Consider the following 27,178-nt stretch of genomic DNA (forward strand, 5'->3'; position numbering starts at 1 on the left):
TGTGACTCTTTTTCGAACCCATTTCTGGATTGAATTTTGGCTTTCTGGCTTATTAGCTTACAATTCAAGTTTAGGGTTTTGTTTTATTAAAAACAACTGTGAAACTATTGGGTTGCAGATTCAGGTCTTACTTAAATACAATAAACTACCTGTTCAAAAATACAGGTAAATTTGCATTGAAATTTGCATTTAACTCTCAATTAAAATAAAATTGCATATTGAGTGGTGCTTGTGGTTGGTGTACACACATCTTTGAAAGTGATTAGACACATCTCTGCAGTGGTTCTCCAGGAAAATAGCAGCCTGGACAAAACCATGGGGTGACCTTGCAACAAGAGAGCTTCCTTAAGGCCAGCGTGAGCATGGTTGACTATAAAAACAGACTGTTTCAGTTACTGTTGTAATCATTTATCTTTTGGTGATCTTTTTTCTTCCTTCCCCTCTCTTCATTTCCAGGAAAGCCAGGTCCTCATGGTGATTTGGGTTTTAAAGGAATCAAAGGCTTCCTGGGCCCTCCAGGAATCAGAGGCCCTCCAGGTTTCATTTTTGTACTTTCTCTTTTTCCTTTTCATGTGGGAGGCACATTTTCTCCTGAGGTTTGGATTTCTGTAAACCTACTACTCTATAGAAGGTAGCTCCTAGTTACTCAGTATCCAGACAAAAATGCAAAAAAAAAATGGGGTTAGACATTTCTATTTAATTCAAATATTTGGCAACCTATTCCAAACTGATAATCCTCATGATAGTAGTAATCTGCACGTGGTTTTTCCTGGGAACATAGCTTCACATAGCTACAGTTCTGAAAAATAGCCTGTTTAACACAATTCCACACATCTCCCTGGTATTCCCATTAGGCCACTGGCAAGAAATAAATCCTCTTTTTGTATACCATAGTTTGGGGTTTTTGGGTTTTTTTATTTTTTCAGGTCTTCCAGGATTCCCAGGATCTCCTGGACCAATGGGTATAAGAGGTGACCAAGGACGTGATGGAATTCCTGGTCCAGCCGGAGAAAAGGGAGAAACGGGTACAACTTGCTCATTATCTTATGATCCGTTAGTTTTATTTTGGATAGAATCTTTAGTAACAGTGTAATCCTTTGCTGCTCCAAAGATCTTTCTCTGATAGAACTGATTATCTTTAACATGTTTTCGGTGTGTACTAAACTTTTGTCATAGACATATAATGTAATGAAATTGACCAACTATTAACATGCCAAGATTATATCTTTCAGGTTTATTGGGGGCCCCTCCAGGCCCAAGAGGGAACCCTGGTGCTCAAGGTAAGCAGTTCTTCCCTGTCCTAATGTACACATTTTCAAGGAGAGAAAGCAGTTGAATATGCTTGAAATATAAAGTAAGCTTAACCTAGTGAATTAAAGATGTTCCAATAGTAATACAGGATATTTTTCATCTTGGTCTTCAATTTAAAATGTTTAATTATTACCATCACAACAAATGGAATGAATTAGAAACTGTGATTCAATTTTGGAATTTCCTACTAAGAAAGTCTTGAAAAGTAAAAAGGATTCTTCTGTATATGTCTTGCTGTTGTTAGCATGGTTTAAAGATACCATCTCCTAAAAGGTGAAGGTGGAACTGATGGGTTCTCAGTGAGCATCTGTCCCTGCTGTTCTGAGACACAGGAGTAATCCGAATCCTTTCCCACCTGTATCTTCACAGGTCTGATTCCAACTCCCAGATCCAGCTTGCGGTCCATGCTATTGTTTATTAAAGGCAACCCAGAGAGTGTCTCAACATCTCAGACATGGCAGTTTACTAAACATGTCATTCAGAGTATTTACAAGTTTTTTGTTTGGCAGGCCGCAAGTCTGGATTTCTCACGTCAGTGCTTTACAAGATAAACAGCTTCTTTTAACTCTTTTCCATTTTCTAGTCAAACCTCCCAGGAGAAAAATCAGATTGTTTGCACATTTAATTGACCCATCTCAGCCACGCGTCCTATGAATGGGAGCATTTCATTAGCAAAGAGGCCTAGCACACTGAAGGGCCCTAGCTATTGATGCTCATGCGAACCAGGAAAGAGCAGCTGGATGCCAATGAGAAACTCAGTCGGGCAGGAACCACCTCTTGACAAAACAGTTAAAGTATAAAAGTAGACAAGAGCTGTTCTCTCTCATTTGTTTCTTACTGGTTTGATTGTTCTTTTGGTTGAGCTCAGTCTTCCCACATCTCTCAGACCTCTCCTTTCCCAATGAGCACGAAGGCTCTTCCTGTTCCACAGTGTAGCTTTAGAATTGTGGTCAAAAGGAGAGTTGCTCTTCATGTTCCCAGGCTGACTCACAGTTTAACCATTTGGAATGAGAACACTAGCTTTTAACTGGAAATAAAATTTGTTATAAAAAATGATCATACCTTAGGTTTAGAAGCCTTAAAACTAACAAATAGCCTAATTATGTAAGTGAATGATTATGCACCTCAATCCCTCTAGGATAACTAAATATCGAGAAGAGTTCATTGAGACTTGGAAGGTATGAATCCTTTTAATTAGTTCATTCCCCCAAATCCTAAAAAGAAATCATATTGCAGAGCATGTAATCATTTTAATGAACATGAAATATATAATCCAAGCTATCTTGGTGCTTCAGGTCATTGCCATGCAAATACAGTATTACAAAGCTTGGAGTGAACTGAAGTCATCTAAGCACTTTCTTTTAAAAGCATAAATTACAGGCATTAAAAAGCTAAAGGAAGTGAATAGACATAGGGCTAGATCGTCAATATTCATCAATTTTATTTTCATTATAAGTCTTTAGTATGTAATAACTCCCCAAGCCCTCCCCTGAGCTATTAGCCTCCCTCTCCTTCTCCCTCTCCTTCTGCACATCTATCTTCTGTTTTCATGCCATTTACTGCTTCCAGAATAACACAGAGATGGAAGAGAAGAGGGAGACATTATTTGCAATTCACACAATATTTTTATTCATGAATGTCAAAGCACAATTTCTTGAAGGTTTTCTAAGATGAAAAATATTAGTATTAACTTGTGACCTTTTTGGGGGGTCTTTGGTAAATCCAAACCTCCTGCCGCTAGTATTCCTATTATGGGGGATGTGTGGGGAAATTAACTAAAGGACAAAATAAAGACTGCAATTTTGTTGCTCCTTTGTCTGGGTTTAGCTGGATAATACTTCAAATGCACACATCACTGCTACGCAGTTTAGCTTCTTATACTCTGATGAATTATCAGTGATTCAACAATGTCAACATGACTAAGTTCATCAGCTGATAATAACTGTCTTATATTTATATAACACTTTAGAACTTACACCATGCTTTTATGTCTGTATGTTATCTCACTTGATCTGAAAGAATTAGCTAGAACAGGTATTACCTTCATTTTTTAAAATAAGAAAATCAAAATTTGTAATAGTAAGTAAATCTGAAGTGACTTTGCCAAGATCTGACAGCTAGTTGGAGACAGACTGAGTCTCAACTCAGTTTTTGTAGCTCTATATTGCATTTACCAGCAATATATTATAAAATATATATTTTAGAAATATATATTCTGAATCTGAACACTTTTAAGCAAAGTACCTACATTATTAAAGATAGCCAAGAACTCTAACCCAACCATACGGGCATTAAAGAAACTTGTTAAGCCTTCTTCTTTGCAGGAGCCAAAGGAGACAGGGGAGCCCCAGGTTTTCCTGGCCTCCCAGGCAGAAAAGGGGTCATGGGAGATGCTGGGCCTCAAGGGCCCACAGGCATAGAAGGATTCCCAGGGCCACCAGGTCTGCCCGGTGCAATGATCCCTGGCCAGAAAGGAAATCATGGTCCACCAGGCTCAAGAGGAAGCCCAGGTAAAAGGTTTACTTTTAAATAGCATAAAATAACAAAAATCATGTTTGACCTCAAAAGTTTTCAACCTCCTCCTCCTCATGTTACCTTGTTGCTTCTTCTTTCCCTGTGGTCATCTCCATTCCCCCACTACCCGTGGTTCCCACACCCAGCAGTTGTCAAGGCAAGGTAGCCTGTTTGAGGGATGCATAGTTAATAAATTAACAAGCCTGGCTGGATGCAGTGGCTCACACCTGTAATCCCAGCACTTTGGTAGGCCAAGGCAGATGGATCACTTGAGGTCAGGAGTTCAAGACTAGCCTGGCCAACATGGTGAAACCCTGTCTCTACTAGAAATACAAAAATTAGCTAGTCTTGCTTGGTGGTGCATGCCTGTAATACCAGCAACTCAGGAGGCTGAGATAGGAGAACCGCTTAAACCTGGGAGGCAGAGGCTGCAGTGAGCTGAGATTGCGCCACTGCACTCCAGCCTGGGCAACAGAACAAAACTGTATCAAAAAAAAAATAATTAGCCTAAAAGACAGTGATGCATTCATTCAACTCTATTTGTTGAATCCCTAGAGCTGGGCTAGGCTCTAGGGAAGCAGGCACAGACCCTGCTGTAACAGACCCTAACTGGGGAGAAGTAGATCCTGCTGGTGAGTGACAGGTGCCTCGCTGGCATCATCTCATCCTGTCTTTACCACAATCCCATCACATGCCCCAGGGGAAAGAATGTTTGTGGTAATGCTAAGTGAAGGGTTTATACTTCATTAGAAACAATCACTGATAGATAGAACCTTCCAAGCTCCCTGGCTGGCAGTACTAACAGACTTTTCATGAATTCAGGTGAGCCTGGTCCCCCTGGACCTCCAGGGAGTCACGTAATAGGCATAAAAGGAGACAAAGGGTCTATGGGCCACCCTGGCCCGAAAGGTCCACCTGGAACTGTAGGAGACATGGGACCACCAGGTCATCTGGTGAGTATGGATAATTATTTTGACTCATTATTAATTCAATATCAACTTATAATTATTTTTATATTGTACATTATATCGTATATTGTTGATGTTGTTAACTGTATTAGCCCATTCTCATGCTGTTAATAAAGACATACCCGAGACTGGGTAATTTATAAAGAAAAGAGGTTTAATTGACTCACAATTCTGCATGGCTGGTGAGACCTCAAAAAATAATCATGGCAGAAGGCACCTCTTCACACTGCAACAGGAGAGAGAATGAGTGCCAAGCAAAAGGGGAAGCCCCTTATAAAACCATCAGATCGGCCAGGTGCGGTGGCTCATGCCTGTAATCCCAGCACTTTGGGAGGTGGAGGCGGGCAGATCATGAGGTCAGGAGATCGAGACCATCCTGGCTGACACGGTGAAACCCCATCTCTACTAAAAATACAAAAAGTTAGCCGGGCGCGGTGGCAGGTGCCTGTAGTCCCAGCTACTCAGGAGGCTGAGGCAGGAGAATGGCGTGAACCCGGGAGGCGGAGCTTGCAGTGAGCCGAGATAGCACCACTGCACTCCGGCCTGGGTGACAGAGTGAGACTCCATCAAAACAAACAAACAAACAAACAAAACCATCAGATCTCATGAGAACTCACTCACTACCATGAGAATGGCATGGGGGAAACCACCCCCATGATTCAATTACCTCCCACTGGGTCCTTCCCAGGACATGTGGGGATTATAGGAACTACAATTCAAGATGAGATTTGGGTGTGGACACAGCCAAACCATATCATCAACATTGACTTATCGTTAGTACAAGAGTACTATTATACTCTTATAAATTAATTGCCAGATCAGATGGGCCTGGAGGCAGCAAAAATTTACAATTTCTGATGCATCTGTGCAGTGCGCCTAAGGGAACACAGTCCAGAAGTTTCTGAAAATCAAAAAATCTTCAGAGTTGGAATGATTTGGCCTCTAAGAGGCCTCCAAAACTTTGGTCTGTATGGGACTCACCTCTACAGCATTCCAGATCCTTGCTTATTTAAACCCTGAACAAGTCCAGTGACTGAATCTTCAAAAAGCAGCTGGGAGTTCAGAATCACTCTAAATGACATTGTCACTTTTTCCTCTACTTATGTGCTTCTGAAGTTTTCTGCATTCCCCTGTAAATGCCTATTCATTTTCTGCCCCCCAGATGCCTGCCAATGTTTCTAAATAACTGCCATTTCTTTCCAATTATTTTATTCCTGGATAAATACTTGGTTCTTTCAAATTCAGTTTAACCATTTATCAGCCTTGCCTCTATACTGAATGCACCCTAGTTTGTCAGTATCACCCTAAAAAATATAGCCTCTGGAATGAACACCCTCCAGAAGTAAGAAGTCAATACCCCAGTGAGTGGCTAAAGGACAGAAGGGTCTACTGTCCGGAACTACACCATTTTAGGAATCAGACCTAAAATTCCACTTGGGCCATTGGGCTGACCTGCCTGTCTGCACATTGTGCTCATAATCAACTAAAGCCCATAGGCCTTTTCCTCATGAACTGCTACTAAGTTTTCTCCATTATTTCTTGCCTAGCTTGTTGTTGTTGATGTTTATTTGGGACTTAAGTGTAGAACTTTTACATTTATCAATCTTAGACATCATCTTATTCATTTAGGCCTGTGCACCCAGCCTGCAACCTCTCAATTCATTCTCTCTCAACACCACAGCCGTCGTCCCTAGCTTTCTCTTAGCAGCGTATTAGACAAGCTGACCCCTCTGTTTACATCAAGTCCTTGGAGACAGATGTTGAATAGATGAATGTGATTCAGGGATCATAACTGAGTGTCTACTCTGTACCAATGGATAGAAAAACAAAAAGCTACAGTCCTTTGCCATAGAGGAGCCCACAAAAAGGTGAGGGTGATAGACACAGAGATGGCCATTTTCACACTGTGTAGTAGGAAGAATGCAGGGGGCTGTGGGGACACAGAGGAAGGGTATTTAATCCAGACTGTAGAGGGAAGGTGCTCAGGAAAGGTCCCTCCCCGAGGAGATTGATGCCTGGCCTGAGTCTTGAAAGATACATAGGAGTTGTCCAAGAAAATAGGAAAAGCAGGGGTATGGGTCGGGTGGAGGAAAGGAGCTTTCTAAGCAAAATGACAATGGGTGTGTGTGAGTGACGCACACACAACTCTATCACTGGAGCTGAGGTAGGAATGAGGACACCTTGGGAGGAGTCTGGAGGGCTAAGCAGGAGGCAGGTAATGGAGGTCTGGTTTTCTAGACTAAGAAGAGGGAGGACATCACTTGCTGATCCAAGAAACACTTACAAAGCAGCCCTTTGTGCCCAGAGTTTGCCCTCTACCAGCTGGAATTAATCCCTTAATGAACTGCCTTTGGACGTGGCTATTCACCAAGCTTTAAATCTATCCTTGTTGCTCTATGCAGCGCCATTTTGTCCACAAAAATATGGTAGAGAGAGCTACCATGGCACATGGCACAGCTCTCTCTACCCTGTAAATTGTCAATGTAAATACATTGACAATTCATATGTAAATACAGAACATTTATGGTATAACTCATTTTGTCCTCTACTAACCTCATCAGTGATGCGTAATGAGGTACTTTGCCATAGCTCATTGTTAGGAATCGCTCTTAAGCACTCTTGGTATTTGATTTCCAGAATCTAACTTTAAAAGTTTTTTTTTTTTTTGAAAAATTACATATTTGCCCATCTTCAGTCTGTAGGTGTCTCTCATGTTCTCCATGATGCTTTGAAAGTTGCCAATTTGATCCATGGTTACATCTAAAGACCTTCCAAGGACACTAGGATGTATAAAGCTTGGTTTGGAAACATGATCTTACTTAACTCCTCTGGTGATTTCATGGTCATTCATAGGCTTCTACACTTACAGTTGAAAGATATTTCTTGATGGGTGTCTCAACTGGCCTGGGGCCTTTAACAGCTCCCTCCTGCTGCCAGGGATAACCCTGGCAACATGCCCTTTTTCATAGTTACCTTAGCCTCAAGAGAACAGGCAGACATCAGAAGCCAGCAAGTCCTTGACCAGATGGTTCTGTTTTCTCTCTCTCCTTTTTTAACAACACTTTATCCAAGCAATCAGATGGTTCCTTCTTTGGTCTTCTTGCTCCAAAGATAGCTGGTTCAAAGCCAGTTTTATTCTTGGCAATTTCATGACCTTCAAAGACCATTATTCTCAGGTAATAGCATTATCTCAATTCATATGGACAGTATGAAAGTAGATTTAGCATACATTTTGACAAATAGCTCTTTTCAGAAGCCCTGCTCCCTCTTCCCTCCTTCTATGGCTTTGCTTGAGCATCTCCTGACTATAAGACCAGTTCGTGTGAGCCCCACAAGAAGAGAGCACCTCCTTCCCGCTTAGATTATTGCATCCTTGTCAAATATGCCTGTCAAATACTGTCTCTTGACAACTCCTGTACACTCCCATCCCTGGACATCACTTCTCCTACCATCATGATCAAGAGTAATTTATGGCTCTGCTGGCTTAGTTAGAATGATGCTTGGGTGCTTTAACTCAACAACGGTTTTGTTGTCTTCGCAACAATTATAAATACAGATTATAATTTTCATTCTGGGCCCGGCACAGTAGCTCACTACTATAATCCCAGCACTTTGGGAGGCCGAGGTGGGCAGATCATTTGAGGTCAGGAGGTTGAGACCAGCTGGGCCAACATGGCGAAACCCTGTCTCTACTCAAAATACAAAAATTAGCCAGGTGTGGTGGTGCATGCCTATATTCCCAGCTACTTGGGAGGCTGAGGCATGAGAATTACTTGAATGTGGGAAGGAGAGGTTGCAGCAAGCCAAGATCATGCTACTGCACTCCAGTCTGGGCGACAAAACAAGACTCTGTCTCCAAAAAAAAAAAAAAAAAATCATTCTGGCAGTACTGGGCTACTCCATTTAGGACACAGAATATCCAGTTGAATCCAATACTAAAACAACATACACCAACATTAGAAGGTATGTTTGCTCTTGGGCTTAAGGGAAGCTTTTATTTTACTTTTAAAATGATAGTCCTAAGGAAAGGTTCTAAGTGGCCAGAGGAGTTACAGCCTTGATTGAAAGATAAAAATGATGTCTGCTAACTTCAGCTTATTCTCACCCAACATAATATTATACCCTATTTGCATTTTTTAAAACCTGATGTGAATTTAGTGATTTTAAAAATTTGTTTTGGTTCTGCTCCTTTTATTTGAAATATAGGGAGCACCAGGTACTCCAGGTCTTCCAGGACTCAGAGGTGATCCTGGATTCCAGGGGTTTCCAGGCGTGACAGGTACTGTTTTTGTGCATTGCTCTTTATATGCAAATACAATAACCTCAATTCATATTTTAGGGCACACAAGTGTTTGCTGAAGTACAGACAGCTGGGGTTAGTACAAATAGGACCTCAATATGAGTGAAGTAGGAAGGCTCCACTACACTATTTCAAGGTTCTTTAAAATAGAGTATTCTCCAAATCAATGGCTCTTGGTAACCTTCTTTTATTTGTGTAAAAGACCGTGATTGGAAGAGAAATCTTACCACTTTATTAGCTCACATCAAAGCTAATATTCTCTATGTGCTGAAGAGAACTCCTAACATAACTAACTCTAGGCTATTAGTAAAGCTAGAGTAATAAGCTGAGAAAGTAAGTAACTATGACAACCAAGCAATATAATTCACCACATGGTAAAACAGGTTTTAATGTGACTTTGTATCTTACCGTAAATATCAAATTGGTTTCTGAACTCAAAAAGTGGACTCTTAGGGACCCTTCCCCTTCAATGTTAAAATACAAGTTCTTAATGCCTACTTCTGGAATATATTTCTTTACAGACTCATTAAGCATGACCTACTGGGTCCCAGTGACATGCCAAAACCTATGTGAACAAAATGAAATTGTAGCCCTTGTGACAGAACCCATGGGACAGAGCCTCCAGGCACACTTCTAGTATTTGTCCTTAGAGTCAATCATCAACCTGAAGAACTAGGAAACCCATTGATCTAAGTGGAATCACATTGTGTTTTTGTTTGTTTGTTTGTTTTTAGGAGAAAAGGGTAATCCTGGATTTCTAGGATCCATTGGACCTCCAGGACCAATTGGGCCAAAAGGACCACCTGGTAAATAAATGTCCTTACTATTGCTCTCAATGAAGAAAGGTAATGCATCCGTGAAGCCATCATCTTCTTCTTATGTTTATGTCAACAGGTATACGTGGAGACCCCGGCACACTTAAGATTATCTCCCTTCCAGGAAGCCCAGGGCCACCTGGCACACCTGGAGAACCAGGGATGCAGGGAGAACCTGGGCCACCAGGGCCACCTGGAAACCTAGGTGTGGGACTGGCAGCATTGACTTGGATCACTAGGAAGTGGTTGAACCAAAATACCTGTAAACTACTTTGGAAACAGCTGATACAACTTCACAGAAAATGCTGAACATGATAGTGGTTTTCACAATCAGTCTTAGGATTGAGCTCATTTTACCCTTGACCAGCAAATAAAAGACCTTGGAATCTATTGAAAGTGGTTGTACATAGTATAACTTGAACAAATACACTTTAGGGCAGCATGTTTTTTTTATTATTTTTTATTAAGGTAAAGGTATGTCTATCTCCTCTGACAACTGTCAGTCTTGGGCTCTATTTCTAAATGATTGTCTGAATATACCTGAGTTCTGTGAATTTATACTTTTCTAACACTTTGTACAGCAAAGTATTCGGAAAAAATGATTTAGAAATCTTTTCAAAATACTGGTGTTTGGAAATTGAACTAACCCCTCTACATAAGCACAGCATATCGTAATAGGCTTCTGAATGGAATGATTATACCTTAAGTTTGTCTGAATCACCTGGGAGATAAAGATATTACTTATTAGTTTGATCAATTCAGGGACATAGTGAACTCTGGAAGAACATAAATCAAAATTGCAGCACAATTTTAAACTGCTGCATTTAGTATCCTCATAGTTCATTTTCAAGAGTCTTGTTTTCTGGGAAGTGGGGCTAACAAGTTAGGTGACTAATCATCCTAGCTTGCCCAGGACTGAGGATCTTCCCGGGATGCAGGACTTTCATTCCTGAAACTGAGAAAGTCCTGGGTTAATGGGATGGTTGGCCACCTTACCTTTCATCCTACATGATAAAATGCAATACAATGTTGGTTTTTGCCTAGGACCCTGTGGGCCAAGAGGTAAGCCAGGCAAGGATGGAAAACCAGGAACTCCTGGACCAGCTGGAGAAAAAGGCAACAAAGGTTCTAAAGGAGAGCCAGGTAAACCCCCAGCTTGTTTCCTCACTGAAGAAGTGCTATTTCGACGTACAGAGAAGTCTTGTTCGAGTGGGTGACTATATGAGTTATCTAGGCCTTTGAGTTTATGTTGTTCAGATCAGACAAAAGGCCAAGGATCAAATGTTCATTTGGAAGATGAGAATCAAGAATTTTTGGAACACAGTATTTTTCCGACCTCTTAGCTGGTCAGATGGGCTCCAAACTGATGCACAGTTTAGCCCGAGGACAAATAGAACTAATAAGTCCTATGGGTATTCTTCTTTCAAAAAGGCCAATACCTGTTTTTAATAATTTATAGAAGTTGTCAGTTAATAATTATTATTTATAGGAGTGGTACATAAGTACATAGCTAGAAAAATATTACCTTGGTATGAGTAGAAGAGCAACTTAGTATCCTTTTTTAAGAAAGCCATCTTTTAAAAATGCCATTCTTCATAGTGGCAGGTGCCTGTAATCCCAGCTACTTGGGAGGCTGAGGAAGGAGAATCGCTTGAACCCGGGAGGTGGAGGTTGCAGGGAGCCAAGATCACACCACCACACTCCAACCTGGGTAACAGAGAGAGACTCTGTCTCAAAAAAAAAAAAAAAAAAAAAAAAAAAAAGCCATTCTTGAATAGAATTCAACAATTCATGCATATCCTGAAAAGGGGCCTCTTAAATATAGTGTTTTTTCTGAACATATGCTGTATGTGTCAGTTTGATACCTGGATCAACATCTACCTTCTGCAAATGTTTCAAAGCACTCTTCTAGAAACTACCTCGATGTCCAAATCTTCTATTTTTAGGATTGCTGACTTTGTTAAAGCAAGAAAAAATTCTAAATGTGCTTTCTGAATTTACTGACATATATCATGCTCAGATCTACTATATTAAAATGGTAAAGACTGTAGACTTAAATTTTTAAAAATTCAAATATGATGTTAATATTATAATACCAATTGCATAATTACATACGATTTAATATTGTCATGGGTGCACAGTACAGTGCTATTAATCATTCAACTTTCCTTAAAGTGTGGTTTTTGAAGTGATAAACCATTCTTATTAATAATTCTATTAATTTAAAAATTTTAATGACCAAGGCTTTAATGCCCTAAGAATGGGGCAACAGCAAGAGCAAGGGCACTGCAATATAAATTTTGTTGAGAATTAATTAGCAAGTAGACAGTTCAATGCTATGGAGTCCTCACAAGAATGACAAAGGGATCTAAGAGTCAAACTGCACTGGCATAAACTGACGGCCCTGGCCCCTTTCTTGGAGATACAGAAATGCCTTGGATATCACACATTTGTATAAAAGCTCACTTCCAGTTCCTGCCCTGCTCAGCTAATCACTTTCAAATTCCTGTGCAGAGATCAGGAGATATCTTTTGTTTGGGGCCAAGTACAGTCCCCTCTGAATGAGGGCAGGGGTTAGGAAAAGAGAAAAATGTGTCTCCCCAATATATTAAAACCATGGCAACTTGGATTTTTCAAGTAAGACATCAGACCAGAGAATTTGGATGTGGCCTATTTTTAATTTCAAAAAAACCACTCAAGGTCCCTGGAGGAGACAAGAGTGGGCAGAATTCAGAGAAAATTGAAAAAAATATATAATATTGGGGCTTTTACAAATTTCTGAGGAAAGTCCTGACTTCTGAGTCAGGACTAAACTGTGACCCTGCCTGACTCCCAGGGGCATGGATGTTTGTGGGCAACAAAACTAATTCCTGTGATGATGTAGGCCCAAAGTCTAACTGTCGCTGTTTTCTCTGTGATTCCTTAGGACCCTAGAGAACCATGGCCCAAGTCTGGTTGGGGAGGGAGTCAGGATACAGTGGCAGCAGAAATGGATGGGGGTGAGGAAGTGGTAGCCAATGCCAATACCATAAATAATAGCCGTTCAATGAAAGAAAGGAGAAGGAAGTTCAAGAGGAATGGAAGAGAGGATAGCTCACTGGTCCTCATCTAGAACATGATTAGCCTTGTCCAACTCCATACTCCAAAGTATAGAAAGTTTTTCTCCACAGAGAGAAAAATGTACAGAAACCATTTACTTTGTTTTTAACTCATATAAATAAAAGAAACTAACCCTTATTACAGTAAAAAAAAAAAAAAAAAGCCTTCTCTTCTTACTTGACTTACAAATTGATCAAAACTTTCTGGAAGTTTGAATCTTTAAAGAGCTTTCAATGTTTTCTGCAATTGTTTATTGTAGACAATGTTGCAATAATTTGTGTATTTATCAAAACCATAAGTAATTTTTATTATCTACTTGAATAGACTAAGTTGTAGATATTTGATTTTCCCCCCATCACACTGTAGGAGGATTCATTCGTTTATTCATAAAAAACATACATAAGACCTACCAGATGCAGACAGGCCACTGTGCCAGGCCTCACAGAGGAATTCAAAGATAAAGACCTGATCTCAAAAAACGCATCAAATACACACAAACATTGATAAGAAGAGGCACTGTGTGATAAACTGCTTAACATTTAATAATACTGTTTGGCCATTTTTATAAGCCACTCTTCTCTAGGATTTCTTTCAATATATGGGGCTCAACATATATATACATATATTTAAATTAGTACTTTGAAAAAACGAGTTTAAGATGTTTGTGTGTGTTGCAACATTTAGAATGTGTTTTTTGAAGGACCACCTGGATCAGATGGATTGCCAGGTTTGAAAGGAAAACGTGGAGACAGTGGATCACCTGCAACCTGGACAACGAGAGGCTTTGTCTTCACCCGACACAGTCAAACCACAGCAATTCCTTCATGTCCAGAGGGGACAGTGCCACTCTACAGCGGGTTTTCTTTTCTTTTTGTACAAGGAAATCAACGAGCCCACGGACAAGACCTTGGTAATGACCCAGTCCCAGCTGCCAGTTGTGCTGTTCCACATGCAGATTGTAAATCTTTATAGCCTAGGATGCTTCCCTCTGAAGTTAAGTGTAAACAAACTTGAGTGTCTCCTGACACATTTTAAAGAGGGCAAATAAAACAACACTGGCCTGTCTAATTTTCATTCTGGAATGTAAAATGCTTGAAGGAGCCTAGCTCAGGAACGCCAGCCTAGCTCCTCCCATTCAGTGCAAACAATTTGCCCCTAAAACCCCCTAAACCACCTGTCTGCATTTATCTTTTTGGCACTTTTTCTTTTTCTTTTTCTTTTTTCAGACAGGGTCTCACTTTCATCACCCAGGCTGGAGTGCAGTGGTGCAATCACAGCTCACTGCAGCCTCAACATCCCAGGCTCAAGCCATCCTCCCACTTCAGACTCCCAAATGGCTGGGACTACAGGCACACGCCACTATACCCAGCTAATTTTTTTGATTTTCAGTAGAGATGAGGTCTGGCTATGTTGTCAAGGTTTGTCTCAAACTCTTGAGCTCAAGCAGTCCTCCCTCCTCAGCCTCCCAAAGTGCTGGGATTACAGGCGTGAGCCACCATGCCCAGCCCACCCGTTTGCTTTTTAATCTCACAAACAACTGCTTTTCCAAACCTTTATTTGGTTATTAGCTATTATGTACATATGAATAAGTGGGAATACTTTGAAGCAAAAACACTATCCCAACTGACCTATGCTAGCCCCCATGTTCTAAATCGATTAGAAAGAGCCACAGGAAGTATTAAAGGTGGGAGAAACAAGATTTGTTTGCCTATTGGATCTTTGATTTCTATCAGTATGAAAACTTTTCAATACTACACTTTGCAGATAACTCTTTTGTGTTGTCTTTGTCCAGCTTTTGCTGCAGGTTACGTTTAAATTAGCTTCTCTCTAGTAATGATGCTGAAAATAACTTTAACTTACTGAAAGTGATACTCAGTCTGATGTTTCATTAGGAACTCTTGGCAGCTGCCTGCAGCGATTTACCACAATGCCATTCTTATTCTGCAATGTCAATGATGTATGTAATTTCGCATCTCGAAATGATTATTCATACTGGCTGTCAACACCAGCTCTGATGCCAGTGGACATGGCTCCCATTACTGGCAGGGCCCTTGAGCCTTACATAAGCAGGTAAAAATCCAATCCCCTAGTTTTACAATGGGACCAGGTGAATCACTTCCCTTGTAATGGAATGTAAGGCAGCACATCACAGTGCAGAAAGTGGCGATGCCACCATAGTCTTTGTTTCATGTTACAGATGCACTGTTTGTGAAGGTCCTGCGATCGCCATAGCCGTTCACAGCCAAAGCACTGACATTCCTCCATGTCCTCACGGCTGGATTTCTCTCTGGAAAGGATTTTCATTCATCATGGTGAGGAGAAAAGGAACAGGAGGTTTATAGTAAAGACTACCTGTAGAATGTTACATTGTGCTGGGTAAAATGTGGTTCCCAGGGTCAATGCTGCCTGCTGTCCGTGTGTGCAACATGCCATAGACATTTCCTTGAAAATCTACAAATAGACTTTTTTTTTACTTTTGGTAAATAATGGAGTATTAAAAAAGACTTCTCAGGAGGGGATTACCTCCAAATTCTATTATGAAATTTAGGTGAATAGTAGCTGCCTTTTATTGATAATGGAATGCCTCTTTTTATTATTATTTTTATCTTTTGAGATAGAGTCTTGCTCTGTCACCCAGGCTGGAGTGCAGTGGAGTGATTTTGGCTCACTGCAACCTCCGCCTCCAGGGTTCAAGTGATTCTCCTGCCTTGGCCTGCTGAGTAGCTGAGATTACAGGTCCGTGCTACCATGCCCAGCTAATTTTTGTATTTTTGGTTTTTTGTTTGTTTTATTTTTTTAGTAGAGACAGGGTTTCACCATATTGCCCAGGCTGGTCTCAAACTCCTGACCTCCAGTGATCTGCCCAACTCAGCCTTCCCAAAGTGCTGGGATTACAGGCATGAGTCACTGCACCCAGCCTGGAATGACTATTTTTTATAAGATAACTGCTTTATATACATTCTCTGTAATTTTTATGAAAACGCTGATAGGTAATTTCTATCATTTACAGTTTTACAAATAAGAATGAAGTACTTTCCCCAAGGTCTTACAACTATTTAGTGGAAAAGCTAGGATCTGAACCCAGGTCTATCTGCTCCAAAATCTGTGCCCTTTTTGACATTCATATGGAGATAAAAGCAAAGAAAAACAGTCTTTTAAAGAAAAAGCTTTCAGATGTAAATGCTAGTGAAGAAGTTTATGGATTGGCCATGTGTGACTGTGATAACTGTATAGCTGCACACAGGTGGTTCTTTCTTTTTTCTTTTTCTTTTTCTCTTGAGACAGAATCTCCCTCTGTCACCCAGGCTGGAGTGCAGTGGTGCAATCTTGGCTCACTGCAATCTCTGCCTCCAGGGTTCAAGCAATTCTCTTGCCTCAGCCTCCTGAGTAGCTTGGACTACAGGCACATGCCACCATGCCGGCTACTTTTTGTATTTTTAGTACAGACATGATTTCACTATGTTGGCCAGGCTGGCCTCAAACTCCTGACCTCAAGTGATCTGCCTGCCTAGGCCTCCCAAAGAGCGAGCTGGGATTACAGGTGTGAGTCACCGCGCCTGGCCACATAGGTGGTTATTTCTAATCTGTAGCATCGCTCATGATCATTCCTCCCCTTTCTTTACTCACAACTGCCCATTTATTCAAAAAAAAAAAAAAAAGTAGAGAATTGAAAATTTGAACCCCAATGGACAGAGTGTTTATTCAGATTTTTTAAATTGTGGTAGTTCACAAGTGCAGGTTCTGAGGGCACCGGGCAAGCACTGGCCTCCCCTGGCTCCTGCCTGGAAGAATTCCGAGCCAGCCCATTTCTAGAATGTCATGGAAGAGGAACGTGCAACTACTATTCAAATTCCTACAGTTTCTGGCTGGCTTCATTAAACCCAGAAAGAATGTTCAGGTAACTATTCACCATCAAGCTTAATCTGCTGACTCAATTGCAGAACTATTCAAAGGTTGCCTGTGCTCTTGAGTCAACGAGTAGCCATGATTTTGTACTACTGTGCCAATAAAGACAAAATATGGGTTTTGTCATCACTAAACACATTTAACATTTGTATACAAATTTATAGTAAATTACTTGATACAATCACAAAATGATCTCTCATCTGAATTTACTGTATTGAAAGATTTGTGAATAATGTGGACAACTTAAAGGGTGGGAGTAGTTTTTATTACCAAAAAGATGATCTGTAAGTTTTCATCAAGGCCTGTGTTTCTTTAATGCTGCTGAAATATGACTAAAATTATAAAATGCCACCATATATACCTTTTCAGAAATATACTTCTTCCATAAAGAGAAATAGTCCATTAATATAATAAATTTCTCTCTTTTTTTTTTTTTTTCTTGAGATGGAGTCTTGCTCTGTTGCCCAGGCTGGAGTGCAGTGGCATGACCTGGGCTCACTAGAACCTCCACTTCCCAGGTTTAAGTGATTCTCCTTCCTCAGCCTCCCGAGTAGCTGGGATTACAGGCGTATGCCACAACACCCATCTCATTTTTGTATTTTTAGTAGAGATTGGGTTTCACCATGTTGGCCAGGCTGGTCTGAAACTCCTGACCTCAATTTATCCTCCCACCTCAGCCTCCCAAAGTGCTGGGATTACAGGCGTGAGCCACCACGCCCGACCCTGTAATAAATTTCAAAATAGCAACAATATTAATTAATAAAACTCAAACTCAGCAAAAATTCCCTTTTATGCATAAATAAATGAGATTTTTTTGGTTTGTTTTTATTTCAGAAAGCCTATTCCATCAACTGTGAAAGCTGGGGAATTAGAAAAAATAATAAGTCGCTGTCAGGTGTGCATGAAGAAAAGACACTGAAGCTAAAAAAGACAGCAGAACTGCTATTTTTCATCCTAAAGAACAAAGTAATGACAGAACATGCTTTTATTTAGGTATTTGTCTTTAACCAAACAATATTGCTCCATGATGACTTAGTACAAAGTTTCAATTTGTTTCCCCACAAAACAAAGCAGTTCTTTCAAGTCAGTTCTGTGATCTGGGTCTCTAATCTGTGCTGTTTCAAAGTTCTCTGTGGCAAAGCAGCAACTATTCACAAAATATCACCAAAAACCTATTCCACTTACATCCAAGGCACTGTCACTACCGTGATTGTATGAAGTTTGAATGCTACAAGTTATGAAATATTTGGCCCACTGGATTCCCACATTTGTCTTCTTCCTGTCTTTAAGACTCAGGGAGGCTAAATCAGTGTTTGATTGCCCCGCTACCCTTTCCTGAAACTTCAGACCCTGGGTAGGGGAAGAGAAGGGGGCATGTGGTATCCTGGAGCATCGTGTATAGAACTGGACTTTCAGACCTGCTGAGGACCGTAAGGCCTGATGGAACACAGAACTGAACTGAGATTCATGGATTTTCCAGGACTGTTTCAAACATGCCCACTGCTAAGGGCAAAACGGGGATTCCTTGATGGAACCATAATACCTTTGGAAATACTGTATGGTTTTTTGTTTTGTTGGGTTTTAAAGATTTTTTTGTTTGTTTATTGAATTCATTTCACTGTAGCTCTAAAGTCTGCTTGTATTCAAAGCGTATAAAATTTCCCCCTTAGTGAATTAGTTTTAAAATGATATTGTTATATACATACTATGAAATATGTATAACTTTAACTTCTCTTTTACCAGCATACCCACACAAATAACAAGAATACTACTTATGAAATGTGCACTTTATCCTCATTCCATAAATGTTGGTGTATACCTTATGTAAGGGAGCAGTTCAATAATCCATGAAAGAACTTAAGGCATTTGTTGGTTTATCAGACTCGGAATCTATTTTTTCATTGCTCTGAATATGTCATCACTCTAGGTTTTACAGATTTATTCCTTTGTTACTTCTCTAATTCTTCCTTTGTAAAAAAAAAAAAAAGCAAGACTTTTTATGTTATATATTCTTACAAACCATATTTAAAGAGTCCATTGTTTAAAAATCTTAATGTATCAAACTGTATAATTTGGCCACTGTATGTCTTAAAACCTGCTTTTCAATGTGTTGACACATTCCCAAGGTTACTTAATTCAACTTAACAATCATGTTATTCAGCACCAAGCATGTCCCAGGCACTGTACTAACCTACAGAGATGCTAAGAGAAAAAAGAGACTTGTTTCTGATCTAATATCCCAGAAAAAGTAACTTATTGCTCTGTTAAGAATCTCACATACATATACAAGTAGCTTCCCTCCCCTCTAGTTTTTTCTTCCTTTTCACTGCTGTTATATTTCATCATGATAATTCAGCAGGCCCAAGTAAGGGTTAAAAATAAGGTCTATGCCTAGGGAAACCCAGGGCTTCTAGTTTCTCTTAGAAAAGCTAAGAGAAGATAACGTCTGAATAATAGCAGAAAAACCAACATCTACAAAACATTAAACTAGTGTTATACTTGATGATAACACTATTTGATGAGTCTTAGAGTCCAGACACAAAGAGATAAAGCTTTGAAGATGCTTCTTGATCTACCTAGGTGGAGTTGGTAGTGCTGATATTTAAATGCAGGCTACTGCTTCAATCTCAATTGCTTTGTAAGTGAAAAACGTGACCCAGAGGACAGCACAGACTATGGCCATGGCTCACATGGTTTACATCCTTCACTGCTAATGTGTTTGTTGTCAAGCCATTTTTACATCTAAACTAAGATGTGCAGCATTTCACTTATTTAGATTCACTTAACAAATAAGTTTTTCTGCTTTAAAAATGTCTTATTGTCCCAAGTGTACTATAGCGGCATATAGAGCTAGCTAATCTCTACAAACCCTCTGTAGGCCAGTAGTTCTCAAAGTGTGGTCCCTGGAAGAGCAGTATCAGCATCATCTGGGAACTTGTCACAGATGCAGATTCTAGGGACCACTCCAGACCTACAGAATCAGAAACTCTTGGGGGAGGGCCCGAAATATCTATGTTTTACCAAGCCCACCACATGATTCTGATGTACTCTAAATACTGAGAAAACCTGTTCTAGACAAATACCCAAGCAACAACCCTACAGGCAGTTACCCAGTACGGCTGGCTACAACTGCTCCATCCGTGCCTCTTTTTAAAGTTCAAACTCACAGGTGACTCTAAAGGTGACTCTAAGGTTATCTACTTTTACTCATAAGTAAAAGCCCTAGACTGGTGCTAATGTCAAACTGCTGGCCTCCACTCAGGCCTCCATCTTCTCATGCCCTCTTACCAGTATTTAACTTCTGAGGAAGACAAGTGATGCTAAAACCTGAAATTCCAATGAAGCCATATTAACGCTGTTCAGTCGCACTTCTAAGACTTTACTTAGCACTAAATTATAGCTCATGTGCATTATTTTCCAGATAACTTAGCTTATGAGTAGCTTATACAATTATGAAGATTAAATATTACAGATAAAATGTAAACTGTTTCTTTAAAATTGGGGCTTCAACTTTGGAATTTCACAGTGTGCTAAAATAACAGATTTCTCAGAAGTCTTTCGGCAAGATAAACATTATTAAGTAACTTATTTATGAAAGTATTAAAATGCTTACATTTGAATTTGATGGCTAACTTACAAAGATTTTCTATGTATCAAATGTAACTTACTGCTACTAAACTTAATTTAATATTTACTCTATAACCAAATGAAATATATCTAAAATATATTGAATATTTTATATTGTTATATCCTGACAAGATTATAATATTTTAATGTACTAATATGTCTGTAATTATATCTAAAATATTATTTTATTGTATTGCCTAAGAATAAACATTTTTTAAATTGGAGCTGGTCCTTTTTTATCAAAATGGAAATAAATTTTTTTGGATTGTAAGAATAACAGATGTTCACTGTAAAAAGAACAGGCAATACAGAAGTTATGAAGAAGAATATAAAAATGGCCATGATCTAATCCTCGCTCCCATCCAAGATAAGTGATAAATCTATTTTTAAACAAAAATGAGATAAAAGTATGCTATTTTGTCACTAGGATTTTTTTTTTTTTTTTTTTTTTTTGAGATGAAGTCTTACTTTGTCGCCCAGGCTGGAGTGCAATGGCATGATCTTGGCTCACTGCAACCTCTGCTTCCCGGGTTCACGCCATTCTCCTGCCTCAGCCTCCTGAGTAGCTGGGACTACAGGCGCCCGCCACCACGCCTGGCTAACTTTTTATATTTTTAGTAGAGACGGGGTTTCACCGTGTTAGCCAGGATGGTCTCGATCTCCTGACCTCATGATCCACCCGCCTCAGCCTCCCAAAGTGCTGAGATTACAGGTGTGAGCCACCACACCCGGTCTTTTTTGTCACCAGGTTTTTAAAAACTTAATACAAAGTGGGCATATTTTCACACCAACAGACAAGAATTAATCATCATTTGCACCACAGTTCATTGTATGGGTTTATAACCTAAGATAATAAATCCCCAATTGACAGACATTTAATTGAGTTATATTATAGACATATTGTACCTATGTCACCACAAGTTTGTCCAATTATTTCTTCAAGATAAATCTCTAGAAGGAACACTATACAGTCAAAGGTCTCAAACAATCTTAGGCTTTTGATATATATACAAAAATGCTCTCCAGAAAGGTTGCTAGAATTTTCAGCTGTGTCAACCATGTAATGAAAACACTCATTTCCCTATTAATTTACCAATACAGAATATTGATGTTTTTTTACATCTTTGCCTATCTCATTGCAGTGAGGCAGAATATTTGTCACTTTTAATTAGTGTTTTTTTTTTAATTAAAGAAGTATTCTGATGATTGCCTGTTTTCCTGTGAAGGGCCTAATCATATCTTTGCTTATTTTTCTATTGAGGTATTTAAGGAGTCTTTACAAATCACTAAGAAAAGCATATAGATTACAGAAATTATGGGTCATATATTTTGATACATGTTTACCATTTATAATACAAATACTCCTTATTCAAGGAAAACAATTCATAAAATTTCAGATGTGGAGAGTTGGTAAAGAAAAAGGGTTTTAATATGCAAAATATAGGCTGGGCATGGTGGCTTGTGGCTGTAATCCCAGCACTTTGGGAGGCCTAGGTGGGTGGGTCACTTGAGGTCATGAGTTCGAGACCAGCCTGGCCAACATGGTGAAACCCCATCTCTACTAAAAATACAAAAATTAGCTGGGCATGGTGGCGGACACTGTAATCCCAGCTACTTGGGAGGCTGAGGCAGAGGAATCGCTTGAACCCGGGAGACAAAGGTTGCAGTGAGCCAAGGTCGCGCCACTGCACTCCAGCCTGGGCAACAGAGTGAGACTCTGTCTTAAAATACATATACATGCAAAATATGAAATATCATAGAGAAGGAACTTTCAGGCTGCATTAAATGGCAATAATGATATAATCAAGGGAAGAAATGGAATGAATAGTGATCCGAGGTAATAATTCTAAGAAGACCAAGAAAACTGTTGCTCACATAAATACTTCAGAAACACTGTCACCTATTGTCATAGGTGGGCCAAAAAAATCTAATTTGAAAAGACTTTGAGTAAAAAAGTACTAATCCTTTTCAATGAACTTACTTTTACTTCGAGTATGTCAAACAATGAATGCTGTGTTTGAGCACATTCTCTACTTATAAGCTCGTTTGGAAAGAAAAATTTTGATTAAGCCCTAATGGATTCTTAGTAATCTATTGGCAGGAGACTGACAAAAAAGTGATTGCCTCCTTCAATTTGTGCCATTGGCATCTAACTCATCTCACCCTAATCCCAGCTCTACCTATTAGAAATTAACAGATAAGCAAACACAGAGGAAAATGTAATTGGTTTTTAACAACCAGGCTAAACTTAAATATTTAGATAAATATGATCCTTCCTAGGATTTTGCAGACTCCATGCTTTTTCTAAAAATACTAACTGCTCAAAACATTTTTAGAATGATTGCTTTGGAATTATAATATCTTCAATTCCAATTTTTGAGCCAAACAAGGAGCTAGGTCTCATTATTCTATATCCAAGACCTACAATATGCTTGGCTTGTTGTAGACCTACAATATGTTTGGCTCCACAGCATATACTTAGATGAGTGAGACACAGACCTTGGTCTCAAGCGTAGAGTTTACAGTCTGGTAGGGGAAAATAAGACAAATACATGGATAACTTTAATACTAGACAGAACATGATTAAGTGCTCTAAGGGACAACAATACTGGTTCAAAAGTTGGATGCCTCAGGAAAGAATTCATAAAAAGAGGGATATTTTCAGTGGTCCTTTAAGGGCAGTTAGGATTTCAAGAAGCAGAAGATGGTCAGAAGCAGGGTGGCATTCCACGTGGCAGAAATAGCATGGATGAAGCTAAGTAGTTAGGAAAAGATGAGGCAATCTCAGGGAACAATTAATGGCCAAGAATATATGATATATATTTATATACATACAGAGTGGTAAATAAAACAGCATGGCAGGAGGTTAAGACCATGTTGGGCAGGGTTTAGAATACCAGGATGCACTTGTACTTCATTGATTGCTACTAGAGAGTCAGTGAAGATTTTGAGCAAAAGAGTGGAATTACCATATAAACAATAACCTGGAAGATCCAATATTTAATATATTGTACTTGCTAGGCTATTTTATAGTTTCAAATGTTTTTTAAAAATTACTGGATTGCTGTTATGAACTTTTGAATTGGAAAATAACTATAAATCATCAATTTCCTTTGAAACTGGGGCTTCATATTTGAGATGCCACAATCTGTAAACATAGGTTCTATGTAGACCCAATGTCGAAGAAGAATTGGAGAAATAAAAATATTGGGGATGAGGAGGCCAGTTAAAAGGATAACAGCCCAGACGATGGCTGATCATCTAGGAGTAGGAAAAGAAAGGATAAAGCAGAAAGCTGGCATTGAAGAGGGAGAATCTAAAGGATGAAGGATACTAGGGAAAATAAACCATTTTACCAAAAAGACACATGTTCATCACAGCACTATTCACAATAGCAAAGACAGGGAATCAACCAAGGCGCCCATCAATGGTGGATTAAAGAAACTGTGGTACATACACACCATGGAATACTACACAGCCATAAAAAAGGAAGAAATGATGTCCTTTGCAGCAACATTGATGCAGATGGACCATTATCCTAAGTGAATTAACACAGATGTAGAAAACCAAACACCACATGTTCTCACTTAGAAGTGGGAACTAAGCATTGGGTACACATGGACATAAAGACGGCAAAAACAGACACTAGGAACTACTAGACGTGGGTGAGAGGGATGGGGGCAAGTGCTGAGAAACTACCTAGTGGGTACTATGCTCACTATCTGAGTGACAAGAACATTCATACCCTAAACCTCAGCATCACACAACATACCCATGTAACAAACCTGCACACTTACCCCTTGAATCTAAAATAAAAGTTGAATAAAAAAAAAAAAAAAAAAAAGAAAGGATGGTGTGGCCGGGTGTGGTGGCTCACGCCTGTGATCCCAGCACTTTGGGAGGCCGATGTGGGTGGATCACCTGAGGTCAGGAGTCCAAGACTAGCCTGGCCAGCATGGTGAAACCCCATCTCTACTAAAAATACACACACAAACACACACACATACACACAAAATTAGCTGGGTGTGGTGGTGGGTGCCTGTAATCCCAGCTACTCAGGAGGCCGAGGCAGGAGAATTGCTTGAACCCAGGAGGCAGAGGTTGCAGTGAGCTGAGATCACTCTGTTGTACTCCAGCCTGGGTGACAAAAGTGAAACTCTGTCTCAAAAAAAAAAAAAAAGGTATGTGTGGAAAGAAAGATAGATAGATCTATGAGAAGGGATACTAGCTCATGCAATTGTGGAGGCTGAAACATCCCACAATATGCTATCCACAAGCTGGAGAACCAGAAAAACTGGTAACATGGCTGAGTTCAAGTTTGAAGGCCTGAGAAGGTGGGCACCACTCGTGCAAGTCCTGGAGTTCAAAGACTGGAGAATCTGGATATCTCATGTTCAAGGGCAAGAGAAGTGTCCCAGCTCCAGAAGAGAGAGAGCAAATTTGTCTTGCCTCTGCCTTTTTGTTCTATACGGGCCCTCAGCTGATTGGATGGTGCCTGCCCACATTGGTAAGGGCAGATCTTCCTTACTCAACCCCCTGATTAAAATGTCAATCTCTTCCAGCAACACCCTCACAGGCATACCCAGAAATAAAGCTTTACCAACTATCTGGGTACCCTTTAATACAGTCAAGTTGACACCTAAAATTAACCATCACGTGGGACTTGGGTGACAGTGAAAGATAACTTCAGTCTTTGAACCCTGATGACTGGGGAAATAACTTGGCCATTAACTGAAAAAAAAGGAATTCAGAAGATGGTATCTGGAGTGAGAAGAGTAGAAAAAATCTGAGTTGGAAACCCTGCTGGGATCAAAGCTCCAAGGGGACACTTAAGTAGAACTGGCTAGAACCAGTGCAACAGGATAAGACTAGATGGATGAGATAACTTAGATTTATATAGCACCCTTTCCAACAAAGGATTTGAGGCAACCATGGTTGCAAAAACAGTCAATGATGGATTAAATCATAAGACAGGAATGTCCACATTAATGGTGAAAAAAGAAATATATATTGCAATGAATACATATTCATTGTATATATACTAAATATAAATATATATTACACAAAATGAGGGAGTAGAGTTCCCACATAAGGAAGAGAAAACGCCTTTTCTCTGAGAATTGTCTACTAGACAGTGTTAGGTACTTTGAGGAACACTGTCTCATTTAATTTAACAAAAACCAAATGATGCCGGAAGATAAAGGACAATGAGGTTTATGGAAGAAGACATCGGGTTTGGTAATTGGATCACAATCTTTATTTGAAAGTTATTTCAAAATGTTTTTCTTTGAGGGGAGTACAGGATTAAAAGCCAAATTGTAAGTAATTAAGAAGTGGAAAGGTTAGTGAAGCAGGCGGAACATCATTTCTAAAGGTTTTAAAGGTTACAATTATAGGTTGCTGCAAAAGTAATTGTGATTTTTCCCATTGACAGTAATGGCAAACTGCAATTACCTTTGCACTGTTGATGAAAAAAGTCAAACTCCATAAAATATTTTTAGAGATTTATTTTGAGCCAAATATGAGTGACCATGGCCCGTGACACAGCCTTCAGGAGGTCCTGAGAACATGTGCCCAAGGTGGTCAGGGTGCAGCTTGGCTTTACATATTTTAGGGAGGCATGAGACATCAATCAAATACATTTAAGAAATACATTGGTTTGGTTCAGAAAGGCGGGACAACTCAAAGTAGGGGCTTCCAGGCTATAGGTAAATTTAAACATTTTCTGGTTGACAATTGGCTGAGTTTATCTGAAGACCTGGGATCCATAGAAAGGAAATGTTCAGGTTAAGATAAAGGACTGTGAAGACCCAGTTTTATTGTGCAGAGGAAGCTCTCAGCAGACTTTAGAGAGAGAGTAGGTTGTAAAATTTTGTTTCTTGTCGGAACTAAAAGGGTGCCTGGCTCTTAGCTGATTACCTCCTAGATCTGGAAAGGAAGTGAGAGGTGACAACGTGTTAGCAGCCCTCGCTGTCAGCGCCTCCTCGGCCTCGGCATCCGCTCAGGCCACGCTTGAGGAGCCCTTCGGCCCGCCGCTGCACTGTGGGAGCCCCTCTTTGGGCTGGTCGAGGCCGGAGCCAACTCCCTCGGCTTGCGGGGAGGTGTGGGAGGAGAGGCGCGGGTGGGAACCAGGGCTGCATGTGGTGCTCGCAGGCCAGCACAAGTTCCAGGTGGGCGCGGGCTTGGTGGGCCCCGCACTGGAAGTGGCCAGCCAGCACCACCAGCCCCAGGCAGTGAGGGGTTTAGCACTCAGGCCAGCAGCTGCAGAGGGTGCGCTGGGTCCCCCAGCACTGCCGGCCCACCCACCCCACTTTTGAATTCTCACCGGGCCTCAGCCACCTCCCCACAGGGCAGGGCTCGGGACCCTGCAGCTCACCATGCCCAAGCCGCCCCCACCATGGGCTCCTGCACAGCCTGAGCCTCCCCCACCATGGGCTCCCACACAGCCTGAGCCTCCCCGATGGGCACCGCCCCCTGCTCCACAGCACCTGGTCCCATCGACTGCCCAAGGGCTGAGGTGTGCAGGTGCGCAGCACAGGACTGGCGGGCAGCTCTGCCTGCAGCCCCGGCACGGGATCCACTGGGCAAAGCCAGCTGGACTCTAGAGTCAGATGAGGTCTTGGAGAACTTTCACATCT

General features: G+C 40.4%; 1 protein-coding gene and 1 long non-coding RNA gene across 3 annotated transcripts in view; one reads left to right on the plus strand and one right to left on the minus strand.

Annotated features, from left to right (window-relative positions):
* COL4A3 (collagen type IV alpha 3 chain) overlaps window positions 1-20,764 on the plus strand; it is a 148,055-nt gene extending 127,291 nt beyond the window's left edge. Inside the window, exons 39-52 of one of the 2 annotated variants that reach the window (XM_024243122.3) lie at window positions 457-537; window positions 927-1,025; window positions 1,233-1,280; window positions 3,636-3,821; window positions 4,648-4,778; window positions 9,000-9,072; window positions 9,828-9,899; window positions 9,988-10,113; window positions 10,953-11,051; window positions 13,708-13,917; window positions 14,900-15,077; window positions 15,205-15,319; window positions 16,733-16,905; window positions 17,748-20,764. In XM_024243122.3, the coding sequence (XP_024098890.2) occupies window positions 457-537; window positions 927-1,025; window positions 1,233-1,280; window positions 3,636-3,821; window positions 4,648-4,778; window positions 9,000-9,072; window positions 9,828-9,899; window positions 9,988-10,113; window positions 10,953-11,051; window positions 13,708-13,917; window positions 14,900-15,077; window positions 15,205-15,319; window positions 16,733-16,905; window positions 17,748-17,832 (1,676 nt within the window). In that variant the 3' untranslated portion in view covers window positions 17,833-20,764. The remainder of the gene's footprint in view (window positions 1-456; window positions 538-926; window positions 1,026-1,232; window positions 1,281-3,635; window positions 3,822-4,647; window positions 4,779-8,999; window positions 9,073-9,827; window positions 9,900-9,987; window positions 10,114-10,952; window positions 11,052-13,707; window positions 13,918-14,899; window positions 15,078-15,204; window positions 15,320-16,732; window positions 16,906-17,747) is intronic. The other variant, XM_063713075.1, reaches the window with a different exon arrangement.
* Window positions 1-27,178, minus strand: part of LOC112132274 (uncharacterized) — a 66,256-nt gene that overhangs the window by 35,084 nt on the left and 3,994 nt on the right. The window lies entirely within an intron of this gene.

The sequence above is a fragment of the Pongo abelii genome, chromosome 11, assembly GCF_028885655.2.
Source record: "Pongo abelii isolate AG06213 chromosome 11, NHGRI_mPonAbe1-v2.0_pri, whole genome shotgun sequence".
In the NCBI taxonomy this organism is placed as follows: Eukaryota; Metazoa; Chordata; class Mammalia; order Primates; family Hominidae; genus Pongo; species Pongo abelii.